Source organism: Thunnus maccoyii, chromosome 4, assembly GCF_910596095.1.
Source record: "Thunnus maccoyii chromosome 4, fThuMac1.1, whole genome shotgun sequence".
In the NCBI taxonomy this organism is placed as follows: domain Eukaryota; kingdom Metazoa; phylum Chordata; class Actinopteri; order Scombriformes; family Scombridae; genus Thunnus; species Thunnus maccoyii.
In genome coordinates this window covers 29,093,320-29,107,168 of record NC_056536.1, presented here as the reverse complement: position 1 = coordinate 29,107,168, position 13,849 = coordinate 29,093,320, and the positions used below count along the sequence as shown (strand labels likewise).

At 40.0% G+C, this 13,849-nt stretch overlaps 1 protein-coding gene across 1 annotated transcript; it reads left to right on the top strand.

Annotated features, from left to right (window-relative positions):
- Window positions 1-3,098: 3,098 nt before the first annotated feature.
- Window positions 3,099-13,353, top strand: ctdsp2 (CTD (carboxy-terminal domain, RNA polymerase II, polypeptide A) small phosphatase 2). Its single transcript, XM_042409995.1, has 7 exons — window positions 3,099-3,798; window positions 6,562-6,725; window positions 8,284-8,385; window positions 8,926-8,982; window positions 10,309-10,401; window positions 10,680-10,865; window positions 11,460-13,353. The coding sequence occupies exons 1-7, from the start codon at window positions 3,738-3,740 to the stop codon at window positions 11,583-11,585; spliced, it is 789 nt and encodes a 262-aa protein (XP_042265929.1). The 5' UTR covers window positions 3,099-3,737; the 3' UTR covers window positions 11,586-13,353.
- Window positions 13,354-13,849: the final 496 nt, after the last annotated feature.

Below are 13,849 nucleotides of genomic sequence, written 5' to 3'. Positions count from 1 at the left end.
GGGTGGGTGGGTGAGTGGTGGGGGGGGGGGGGGGGGGGGGGTGGGGGTTGCTCTTCCAGCAAATCACATGATTGTAGACCCTACAGTCCCAACCCTACATGAGGCTCAGATGCTGCAAGCAAATTTCAACAGCTAGTTTGTCATCAAACATGATTGGATGTAGCTAATGCATGGCAGAGTGCATGAGGCTGTAAGTAGACGCTGTGGATTCCCAGGTGTGAAATTTGGAAATAGAACCACAAACGCCTGATGGATGGATGTGTGTATCTGTGTGTGTGTGTGTGTAAGAGAGTGATATGTTTCTTTTGCCATTTACGTCAACATCAGTACAAGTTGATGAACCGTTTGTTTGTGTAGAATTTGAGATCTTTTGGAAGTTAATTCACTGTAATTAACTCTCTAAATCTTGGGGACAATCATAGTTGTCAGTGAATTTAACAGTTGATTTATGATAATATGATTGTGTTTGAACAAACAAGTCATGTATCTGTACGTGTAACAGATTAACAGACAGTGGTTGGCTTATTTTTTCTAAGAAGATGTCCTTGAAACATCAGCAATAGCAGAATGCTGTTTTTATTACTGTGGCTTACCAAGAACTGACTGTTTTAATGAGCGGCAACTATAAAAATCATTAAATGTGTTATTGAACTGTAAACAAACAACTCCTCTGCACAAACACAATAAACCACGGACATGGTATTACGAGCTCTGTATGTCAGGATTATTTAAGAATAATCTGATTATGTCTTGTTTTCATTCTTTCACTTTCTGTCAACGATTCAACGGCGATGAATTTCACGTCCCAGGTTTGAGACGTGCAACACTTGTGATTTATTTCCTCTTTCACCACGTGTTGTTTTTACGTGCTCGTGCATTAGTTCTGTTGATTGATGAAAGATGTAGTTTTTTTTTTTCTTACTAGTATGTTTGAAGTCACGTGTTTTTTTTCTAGGACAGATTTTTCCAGGGGTACAACTGGGGGCCTCAACACCAGTTGACCCCTTTTGCTCTCTTTCTTTCTGTCGGTCTGTCTGTCCTCTCAGAGGAATGCAACTTTACTAGAAGAAGAAGAAGAAGAAGTAGAAGAAGAAGAAGAAGAAGAAGGCGAGACGCACAAGAAAGCAGGCAAAGATAATGAATTTCAAGTTGATTTAGTAAACAGTGGCATCAACTTTAAACCACATGACATTTTCCAGCTGTGCGGTCCATACTTTTTGTATATATTTTTACACAGATCTGTCAGTGCTGCCTTAAAATGTCAGACACCAGGAATGCAAACAGCGGGGCCATTCTTGTTTATGTCTTGCATTGTGGCCACTGTGGGCACTGGCTGAGCTCGTGGTGTAATGGGCCCACATGTGTTTGGAAAGGGGTAGACAGATCTCAAATGTGTAGTTATTTCTTGTGTTTGGAATGAGTAGACACATCTAAAATGAGTAGTTATTCCTTTATTAACAGGTTTTTTTTTACTGTTTCTCTCTCGTTTTCTTCAGTTACAAAGTCTTGTGTATGTATGAGGCTCACTGTATCTTTCATACGTGTGTTTTATGTGCTAAAAAAGACAGGTAATATCTTCTGTCACTTAATTTCACATCACAGTTGCTGCAGGGAGAGGATCTCTGTGATTTACTGAGAGGATTTTTTTTTAACTTCTAGGGGATAAGGAGGCACTGCAGAACCTCCATGGTTTAAATATCTGGGGACCACGTTGCCTAACATGATGTCAGACCCACTTCTGTTTATTTGCACAAGGTATAACAAATGTGTTGTAGCTGCAGCTGCTGTGTGAAAAAATGATTATAAAATGCTCCTGTCTGCAGCTGAGAGCGACTTATTTTAATTAAAAACAAGAGTAGCAGCAACTTTTTTGCGCAGCTTTTTCAAATTAATCACTGGATTTAGACCTGAGTAACACTACTTGTAGTCTAAACAGAGCTGATTTAATATTGTGATTGTATTTTTACATGATACAACCACTCCCAGCAACCAGTCTTATGTTAATGTAACTGCATTAAAGGCTGCGTGTATTGTTTCACAAATGCTAGGTGATTGCCATAACATAAGTGGTTTCCCAAAGCAAAATCCCCCAACAATTTTTCGGGGCAAAACAGTTTCTGGTGTTTTTTTTGATTTTTTTTACAATTATGTCACTTAGGGGAAGCAAAAGTGAGAGAGAGAGGGGGAGAGAGAGAGAAAGTGAAAGGAGCCTGGGTCACTGGTTTCACTCTGTCCTCTGTTACCTCTACACATAAAGTACTGATGGACCAAGTGTTTCTTCCAACCAAACCCTTGTGATGTGGACGTGTTCAGTGAAGGCTGTGTGAGTCTTTCAGACGAAGGAAAACTGGAGAACATGCAGTAACATGTAGGTATAGCTTGACTATAATTTCAACTGTAGTATTTAAATTGCTATTATCTACAAGACAGAAGTGATACCTCGTCAGTAATGCACTGTAGACATGCTTTATGTTTAATGTTCGTGACTGGATATATAGGCTATTTTTCAATATTAGCCTACTGAACGGATGTCATACATGTCAACAGTTTCTTTTTGGCTTTCTTAATCAGAGGGTACTATATCGCGATTTTTACACATAAGAACCGCGAATTTTAGGGTTATTGTAAAATAAAATGTGCGAGTAAGGTAAAAATGGCGACTTCTGGATAATAGTCCATCACCAGGTACTGATAATGCACCTATTTTGGGGTAATTAATTACATAATTAAGGCTAATAGTTAATTGTTTATTCAAATTGAGTATCAGTAAAATAAAAAAATAATTAAAAAAGATAAATAAATGCAGATTACAAACAATATCTGCAGACAATAAATTATAACAAAAAAACAAATTCAATGATAGCCTCGCGTACAATTTAGGATAAAAAAAATATAAAAATACAGCCTTTGTGTTTATTTATATGTTAATTCGTCCTCCGTGGCTAACATTTGTTTATTTGTTTTGTAAATAATTTACAAACAACGTGATGTCGTTTGTAAAAAAGCAGCGCTGGAATGTGTTCGGAGCGGCGCGTGCGGGACGGGGAGGAATGCCTTGGCCACGCCCCCCTCTCCCGCGCGACCAATCCGCGCGCGGCGACCGTTTCAAGGCACCCGCGGAGTCCCAACCGTAGAAAAACAAAGCCTCGGATAACAACTAAACTAACGTTTTACACCAAACTTCGCACGGGAATCCGTTTTTTTGTATCGAAACCGACTCTAGCGATCGATTCTCGGCGTTTTTCGTCGCTCTTTGAGGCCTTTCGGGCGATGTTGTTTATCTGTAGTAAGGGGCGGCTTGAAACCGCCCTCCCTTGCCCCATTTCCTCGGTTGTTTTCCTTCTCTCGCCTGGATTCTCCATGTTGTTGGTGCAAAAGTGAGGACTTCGCAGCGACGGGTGAGGGGGGCTGCTCGGCGATATTACCAGTAACTGCTAATCGTAGCGGTAAACCAGAGACGACGGAGCTCAACGGGTCTCGAATAGCCTCCAAAAAAACATCCAAGTGCCTTGCCCCCTCCCCAGGCGGACCTCGGAGAGAAGAACAAGAAAGCGGCGGGGAATAAAGAAACCCAGGAACAAGATAAACCCCACTCTCACCGAGGACTGGTTTACTGAGGCGGATGACAAGTTAGCTCGGTGAATAATTGAGTCGACTTGTCCATAAAACCCAATGAGGGATGCCCATCAGTGCTCGGGGACAGGATTTGAGGATTTTGAGGGCTCCGTGATTGTCAGATGGAAAGTTCTGTTATCACCCAAGTGCAGAAAGAAGACGTTCAAGTGTCACCGAAAACAGGTGAGGCGGGCCTGTGTGTTGTGTATGTTACGGGGATGTGACTAACATCTGCCTGGAGGGGATCGGTATTAATTGATTATTTATTTAATTTTTTTTTTGAATAATGATCAGAAAGCCTGTAGTGCGCCCATTTGACAGTTGAGCGCTGCGGACGCTGGTTGAGCGCGGTCTGAGGCGCATTGCCCCCCCCCCCTTCTCCTCCTCCTCCTCCCCACCCCCTCCTTTTTTTTTTTTTTTTTTTTTTTTTTTTTTTTTTTACATTTACCAAACAGATCTGCAATATTAATCTGTAATCACTATATAATACAAATCAATACAGTCTGAAAACAAAATCATAATATGCGCTCTTTAGTTAAAGCTATTTTGCGCAGAAGCTGTAACATGAGTTGTTTTTCTTCACTGATCACCTGCAGATCAAACATAAAGAGCACTGTTGGGGATAAAAATATAAGATTTAATAACATCCAGCACGTATTTTAATATCATTTCGTGGCCCACCCTGCTTTAAGTTATTCTTATGGTGTTGAATAAGAGCTCAAGTTTAAGTTCACAGTCTCCATTACGCACTGGGTTTGCCATCCAGGGCTTAGCTATTGTTGATCCTGTTTTTGTCTCTTTTTTTTTTTTTTTTTTTTTTTTTTTTTTTTTTTTTTTGCAGTGTGGCTGCTTTACTGTGCAAATCTCTGCCGCTTCTCAACATGTGGTGTTATGATTATCACTACCTCAGTGGTGTGTGTGTGTGTGTGTGTGTGTGTGTAGCTGGTGATCATGGCCAGCTTTTCCCAAAACCAAGCTGCCGTGTATTTATGTCTATCAGGTTCCAGCTTGTTTGGCACCATCCCATATCCCACTACTACCAGGTAACAGCGTGAGGAGCTCCTGTCACCGCAGGCAGCACTGTAGTACAATGTAAACCACGCTGTTTTGTTCATTTATAAACTATGGTTTGGTGTTTTGTTCACATTTTGGAAAGGGGGGGGGGGGTGGTGATGGTAGTGGTGGTGGTCACAGATCAGTGCGCCTCAGTAGCATTAAAGGACTGCACTGTTTCCACGTTTATTTATGTTAAACAGTGAGCAAACAAACAACAGGGTCCGCATGAAAATCATGACACATATTATAGGCTGCTAGGTGTAAAGAGGAGTAGAGTGGCTGTGGATTATCAGAGGTGAAGGGGTTGGGAGGGAGGGAGGGAGGAGAGGAGGGGGGGGGGGGCTGTATAGAAATACCAGGTGCCGCGGTATTGACAGCGGAATGCACAAACACACCCCTCTGCACACGCCCATTGTAGCGCCGTTTCAAAGATTTCGTTGTTTGAACGCTTTCCTTGAGCTTAAAAGAGGCTTTGCCCATTGATTCTTGCTCACCTCTTGGTTATTAATGTCGTGCATGTTGCATTATTGCAGGTTTAAGTCACATATGGCATCCTAGATTTCTCATTCTGTCACTTATAACCTCCCCCCCTCACCCTGTAGCATTAATCTGCTGTTATCTTTCTACCCTTTTCACATGCAGGGGGAGATATAATGTATGTGTTATGTCATACATTGCCCAATACTGTCTTCCTTCCTGTGGGAAATCAATAGGCTGAATAGCAATCAGGATCCACATCCATGGGTTACAAATCATGTGGATTGTATTGAAAGGCTGTTTTAATATCCTGAGAAATGGCGCTGGACTAATGAAAGGCTTCTGTTTGCTTTAAGGATCATTTGATCCTTTAGAGACAAAGGATCAAATGAAGATCCTTTGTCTCTTAAACATGGAGTTGTGTAACACTGGTGTGTCTGCATTATGTCTTCATAGCCTTGAGGGTCAGCGTGGACACTGTAGTTTAACAGGAGCAAAACGTGTAAATGTGCAAGCTTACAGTTAGCTAGCACACTTCTGACCTGTTTATCAACAGTTCCTCTTTCTAGTAAGAAACTCAGTGTGTTTTGCGATCCACCGTGACTCTGTATCGGTGGGTATAAATTCTGCATCTGTTTGCAAGTCCTCACACGAAACACACTAGAGAGGACTTGCATAGCTAAGCTGAGGCCCATCAAGAATGTTTTTTCTCCCTTTTCTTCCCACAACGGCACAAGTCTTGTATGGGGCCGGGACACTCTTTGGTTACAGTGGCTGATCAAAGACCTGCACTGAGCACTGAGGTGTGACTGCGTGTCCGGCTCACTGACTGACTGCGCTGACTGTCAGGCTCCTTCTGGCCAGCGTCAAGGCTGCCAGGCAGCCCTGAAAGGTCTCGGGAGTGTAAAATGGTTGGAATGTTTTCTGTCTGTGTTTTCTGTTGAAGGTACTGCTGAAAAGTGTGGGTTTTCCCGCCCTCTGTGATTATATAACATGTACCAGCCATTTCCAGCAGCAGCAACAGCAACAGCAGCAGCAGCAGCGGCGGCGGCAGAGGCAGGCGCATTAAAAACAGATTTCATGTGCAGGCTGTGTCATCCCTGTAGATAGATGGATGGTGCCTTTAGGATAGGGGAAGCTCCTTTTTATATGTTACAAGCAACTCACACCTAATTATGTGGAATTTCCTTTACAGATTAATTGATTTTTTTTTATATTCCTCTTATTTTTTCTTCTCTGTTTATATCAAGATTTGTTTTGTGGGTGTGTGTAACAAGAAAGATTAAAATAAGGTGGAGCTGACATGGGTTGTGGTGTGTAAGTCAAGGCCCCACTTAGCGTTTTCCATGTCGAACACATGCAGTTTTTACTTGGTTTTTCTCATGAAAGTCTCTCTTTCTCTGCGCTGAACAGGCCAGGTGTGCCGGTCTGCCCTGAAACAGCCTCGGAGTTGTAACATCTTCAAAGCACTCTTCTGTTGCCTCCAAGCTCAGGATGGCCCCAAACCACCTCCACCACTACCACCGACTTCCCAGCAGGCCTTGCTGGAGTCACAGGAAAATGGGGCGGTTGTCAAGGTAACTCTATTCTTATTCCAGCAATATTTCACACACCAGCAAAAACAATTTGAGTTCAAATCCTGCCTTTTTATTTAAGATTTCACTTCCTCGTCGCACCTACGCACACCACACTGCCATAAAAGAGGCGGTGTTTGAATAGTTAGGCCATCTGCAGGAATAAACTGAACATACAGTCGTAAAAAAAGTGCTTATTATTGTCTGCGAGCGTTAATTTTTTTCTAAACTTTTACAACTGCGCACTAAAACCACTACTTCACCTGCTCTGAACATCTTGAAAGCTAACTGCAACTGTCTGCGGATACGGAATGGCTTTGATGTTCGCACTTGATCCTGCAAGGAAGATAAGAACGACAGAGCGACTATCAATCCTTTAAGCAGACAGAGAAGCGCGGGGCAGAGAATGGTGTATTGTGTGCCTCGTAATTGCTGAGGTGGAGAAAAAAAATAAAGCCTCGAGCGCCTGCTGCACACGGCTGGCCACGCCGGTGAACGCTGTCAGCCTGATTAGAGCTTCACTACTATGGAAGGGGGCATTTTAATGAGATGCCATGTTTGCTCACATTGAGGTGTGTCCTCCAGCATCAGGAGCAAACAGGAAGCAGCATCTGTAGGGCCTGGTTATTGTCTGGCAGGCTCCCACTGAAATGAAAGCGAATTAAACATCGGCGCCGATGGGGTTATGTTGCATCATTCTCATTGTTTAGTTGGTGGAAGAAGATTGTTGTTGCTCATGGATTGTATTTCTCTCACTCTTAATTTGCCTTTCTTAATAGATAACCTACTTTTTTTTTTTTTTTTAAGAATGTTTTTAAATTATTCTTTAATCTTAAATAGACGGGACAAAGAAAAAAGGGAATTATAAAAGTAAAATGAATAGAATAGAGCCTGAATCATATCATGTTATCCCCTTAACCCCACCCACATCAGCCCTCCTGTCAGACTCCTCCAGACAAAACAATACAAACTATAATAAATTCTTCACACATTAACAATTAATACTGAGAATTCATAGCAGAAAGTCATCAACAAACAAAGAAATACAAGATAAGAAAGACAAAAGACAAGAAGACAAAAAAACAAAACAGCACGGTGGATAACAGATAACCTACTTATGTTATGTAATACATTAATAATTCATTTCACTTTGCTCATAATGAGCCTAAAATGAAACAAAATCAATAAAGGGGAATCTGAAACTTAAGATTATATCACGGTAACATGTTCTCCCCCACAGCCTACGGAGTTTAACAAGCTGCTTTTGGGGGGAGTAAAAATGAAAGACATAAATATGCTAATTCTAAAGATACGCAACATAGAAGCTGTTACAGGAAATAATTAAGTTCCACACATACGAACCTCTCTAAAAACTCAGTCTTATCTAATTTCCCAGAGGTACAATCAAGTGGCCGAGCTTTGATTTTCATATGAATAACTGTACTTTTGGGACTAATCATGAGCTTTAGACAAAATGAGCACAGACTAGATAAATGGTATAGGTGTATGTATGTGTGTGTGTGTGTTTGACAATACCATTAAGAGTGTGTATTCTCCTCAGGCGTCTGAACCCACCCTCCTCCCTGAGGTGAACGCCCAGGACCAGGGGAAGATATGCGTGGTCATAGACCTGGATGAGACCCTGGTGCACAGCTCATTCAAGGTATTAAAAAACAAAACAAGCTTATCTTTTCTTTATTTCAAGCATTTTTTTTCTAATTTTGTTGTGTTTAGCATTATAGTTTGACCAGGCAACATAGTTATACTGATGTTATTCCAGTGAGAGTGAGAGCTTCTTCCAAATTACTAGAATAAAGAACATCTTTGAGTAACATGAGGTAAACTACTGTTTATCCAGGTTATATATATATATATATAAATACATACTGGCAGCCTGTAGAAGTGGTGCATTGGTCAGATTCTGCTCTGATTGTTTATTAATCAGTTTCTTTACAAAAACCATCACGTGTGTGCAGAACATCAAGTGAATTATATTCTGTTTGTGTAGGCTTATGCACTGTTATTTATGGCAGCGATGTGGAGTCTGGTTCTAAGTTGTTATGTAATGCCATGTGAATGTACACACACACACACACACAGAGCGCGGCGGCTCATGTGAACGAGCAATGCCAACCATCTCCTCTCTCTCTCTCTCTCTCTCTCTCTCTCTCTCTCTCTCTCTCTCTCTCTCTTCTCCCTCCAGCCTATTAGTAATGCAGACTTCATCGTGCCTGTGGAGATAGAGGGGACCACACACCAGGTAAACTACTGTGTGAGTGTGTTTGCTGTGGAAGGGAGGAGGAGGAGGAGAAGGAGGAGGAGGAGGGGTGGTGGTGGTGGTGTTTGTGTATGTACTATGTTGATGTGTTTGCAGCGGTTGCTGAGCTGAAAAGGGATGGGTCTTGTAACTGATCAGCCAGGTTTTTTTTTTTTTTGCTGTGACGGGTGTACGGAGCCCTCTACTGGCCAGATGTTGAACAAGGACTCACAAGTGGAAGCGGATGCATCAGCAAGAAAGATTTTTTTTATAAATAAGTGATGTGCCGTTCGTATTAATGCCTCTGTAAAAGAAGATGTCGGAAGAAAGGCTCGACTAGCATCGTACACTGGACCTTTTGTTCAACTTGGGGCGTAGAGCTACTCAACTATTCAACATGTGGAAATGTGCTTAACTCAGAAACGTGATTCCTGGGGACCCCCCGTGTGCTGGTAAGGAATCTTCTGTGGGCCTCTGCCTGGTTCAAGTAATCCAGGATAGGCTGGTTAACACTGGCACGGCCTATTCTTGATTACTTGTTTCAGGAACGGGCCATCAGCAGCTAAACGGATGGAAAGAAGAAGTTGGTGGTACACGTTTAAAGAGATTTAAATATTCCTGTAACTGTTTACTATGGCTGCAACTTTTTTATTTAACCTTTATGTAACCAGGAAGTCTCTTGAGATACATTATACATACATTATTATAACATTCATCGTGAAACTTATTTATTGTGATGCTTGAATGTTTCCAGATGAAGTCTAGTGTGCATAATAAAAAGATGTAGTTTTGTCAAGTTCAGAGCAGACTCTACTGATACTGAAAATTATCTATTTAGGTGATTTGTACTGATAGCTGTCAGAAACAGGAAGTTTAGTCTTTCTTCATATTTTTAGTGAGTCGCATCCGGTTAAGATGAAGTGAAGAGTTCTTGTTCTAGTGTTCAGTATAAAACACAGAGATGAACGATAGATTGTGTCTAACCTACAGAGTAATGAGTCTGTTATATACATTTGAAGGGTGTCACTTGAATCTAAAACAGTTAGAAATGTGGACTGAACAAGATTTTTTTCTTTCAGCAAAAGGAAAGTCATGAAAAGTTGAAAAATAACGAAAAGACAACCTTCAAACTGCTTTTTTTTTTGTCCGACCAACAGTCCAGCACCTAAACATATTCAGTTGATTGTTATACATGATTAAAAAACAGCAACTCTTCACATTTGAGAAGCTGGAACCACATAATGTTTGGCCTTTGTTTTTAAAATATGACTGAAACAGTTAATCAATTATCAATTGTTGCTCTTTCCTGACGTTCTGTTTGTTTTACAGGTGTATGTGCTGAAGAGGCCGTACGTGGATGAGTTCCTGCAGAGAATGGGAGAACTGTTTGAATGTGTGCTGTTTACAGCCAGTCTCGCAAAGGTATTGAAACAGATCCTGAGATAGATCTTCATATTTTATTCAGCACTAAATATCTTTTTTTTTTTTTTTTGATGTGCTATGTAACGTTTGATCTATCAGATGTTGCTCCTCTGTTTTCTCTTTTATAGACGACCTCTTCCCTTCTAATTAAAGCCTCGTAGTTTGTTTCTTTTGGATGTTTTGATGTGCGGTTTCTTAGCTGTTTGCAGTTTGAGTAGCGTTCACATCCCTCCTTGTCCCTCACCTGCTCCCCTACCTGTCGTCTGACCCTCCTTCAGTATGCAGACCCGGTGACGGACCTGCTGGATCAGTGTGGTGTATTCCGGACTCGGTTATTCCGGGAATCTTGCGTATTCCACCAGGGCTGCTATGTTAAAGATTTGAGTCGTCTGGGCAGAGACCTCCACAAAACCCTCATCCTGGATAATTCTCCTGCCTCCTACATCTTTCACCCTAATAATGCTGTGAGTTTTCATCCGATTCTGTCAGCTTTCATGTTCCTCCTTGTGTCCAAAACAGCTTTGACGATGGTGACAAAACTTGCTCCTAGACGTTCAGGGACAAGAGTTGGTTTAAAAAATGGCGGTGACATTGTGAACTAACAGAACTACTCGATTGATGGATTGATGAACTTTTTAGTGCTAAAACAGACAAATTTGTTTTGACTTTGAAGATTTTCTCCAGCAGCAGCAGTCTGACAGTCTGAGATCAGCTCTTAATAGATTAATAGATCACAAAAAATGTAAACAAAAGACATATTTTCATAGAGTTTAGGTAGCTGGCAGGCAAGAGTTTTGAGAGATATTCAATCACAGTAAATGTTTTTGTGTATTCCTATCTCCTCCTGATTTGTTGGAATGTGAACTGGACACGTACGACACGTACAAGACAGATTCAGGACTGATTAAAATAGTACATCTCTATATTTCTATAAATATACAGCATGCACCTCTTTTGTTCAGAACAACTGCCCGGTGCTGTTTATATGTGTGAATTATTTTTAAATCTGCGGTGCATTATAATCAGCAGTTTTGTAAGTGACTGTTTGTTTTCCTCAGGTTCCTGTGCTGTCATGGTTTGACGACGTAGATGACGCTGAGCTGCTCAACCTTCTGCCTGTGTTTGAAGAACTCAGTCAAGCTGACGACGTTTACACCCGGCTGGACGAGCTTCGCGGACATTAAGCTCTCAAGGGATCCGCTCAGCTCCTTTTTTTTCCCCCAGAGTTCCTCTTCAACTACAATAGAACCGTATATATATCAAGAATAGAGTTTTCGGATGTTCTCCTCGCCTTTGCACAAAATCATCTGTTTAGAAAATTGCATTAGCGTGGGGTTAAGGAAATTCCAAGCCTGGAAAAAACACACAATGGCCCAGCTGAAACTATATAGATCGCTATTTGAGGCCTTTCCTCTGAACCTCAGTGCTGATAATATTGACAACCACTATTTGAAGGCACTAAGAGAAAGAGTGGGGAAACAACAACCAAAGCAGTCACACATCACAATCACTCCAGTTAGTCTGAATATTAAAGTGGTTCTTTTGCCAAAGCAGAAGCCTGCCTGCCCTGACTTGACTTTTGGACGTTGTTTTTATTATTGTGCCTTTTATGGAACAACAACAACAACAAAAAAAAATAACATCAGCTCTTTTTTTAAAAAATTTCCACCAGATTTTATACATTTATTGATTTCTTTTTATAGGTTGTTTTATAAGGAAATCTATTTTATAAATGGTGAACATGGTTCTTCTATGCAACCCAGTTCTGTAATAACATGGACAGTACCTCTCAAGTAGCAAGTCAATAATTGCATTCAGCAAATGTAAACATTAGCCTTATTTTACCTGTAAATGAGCAGCAAAACAAAACTGTATTTTACTTATTTGTATTGTATAAACATAATTTCTACAAAACATGCAGATATACATCATTAGTAATCAGATTGATATTTGATATATTGGTTTTAAGTTAAGTAAACAGGGCGAAGTCTTTACTTTGATGGTCCGTTGAAAGCAGACACACTGGAATATGTTGGCACATAGGATGACCATAAAAGCCACAGTTTTCAGTCTAGGTTTAATAATAGCTTGTTTGTTACTATGTTTTTTTCTTTTATTACTATATGACAAACAACTTGCACTTGTTTTATATTGACAGTGCTGAAAGTAAAAAAACAAAAAAACAACAAAAAAAAAACAAAAACTGTGCCTTTTTGAAATTTCGGACAGAGAATGGTGTTCTGCCTGAACAGAGATTTGTAGGCCTACACACTCTGAGTGTCATGCTGGGCGTGAGAAAACACTGTCAAGAGCAAGTGTAATGCCATGTGGCTGTGGTACTTGCAGTGCAACACTTGAAAATATCAGATCTGATTTTTTTAACAATGTGTGCGTGTTTTTTCTATATTTATTGGCCAAAACCTGTATTGTCCAGTACTTTCGTAATATGCTTCACATTTTTTGTATTGTAATCCATTTGCCTACTTTGAGGCTGGCCTTGTGTTTTAACTGTTTTATCTGTGCCTACATAACATAACACGTTTTGCTGTCAAAGTTCATGGATAATTCAGAAACTTAGCAGTTCAATCAAATCAACAACTACATGTAAATCTAAGATTCAGTCATGCAAGAAAAGTTTTCTTCTTTTTTTTTCATTTTAAATTCATTACAACAAATATTTTGTTGTTTTGGGGTATGTTTCCTGGGTGATATGGTTTTTTTTCTTATGATGTTTAATGTCTGATGCAATTATTGCCTGCATGTTAACAAGTAAAATATGACAATGAAAATGTACCAGTTGTGATGACCAAAAGTATTTGTTTAGACAGTCACAATTTGTCTTTGTGTATCAGAATAAATCAAAAGCTCATTTTGTCTACCTGATCTGACCAAAACTCTAAAAGACAATGTGCTACCGATTTTTATTTTAAAATAAAAATTGGTTATATTTTACTTTTCTTTGTGTGTTTTTCTCCTCTGTGACACAAACATCCTGCGTCATTAGTTGTATGTTCATATCCTCTTATACATCACTTTAAACCTCATTTAAAATCATTAAATCTCTTCGTTTTCAAGACATAACAGTCAAGTCCTGATACATTTTATCGCTAATACTTTAAACAACTTCAATCTGAGACTTGTATAAATTCATTGTGGTATTGTTACTTACAAAAAAACATCTGAATACCTCTTCCACCAGTGATAGTATATTAACAGGTACTAATTTATTAGATCCATATTTATTTCCATAAACAACACTAAGTCTAAATATTAAGTTAAGTTTATATAAAATATACATTGAGCTGTTACGTACTCTTTCATAACTTCTTGCATGCACTATGCCTCATTAGTGACTGACTTAGTTTACACTCCTACACACTAATTTGCATCAGCCCTGAATTTATTCCAGTATTATCAGAAACATATGATCAGAATCCGTTAATTAGCC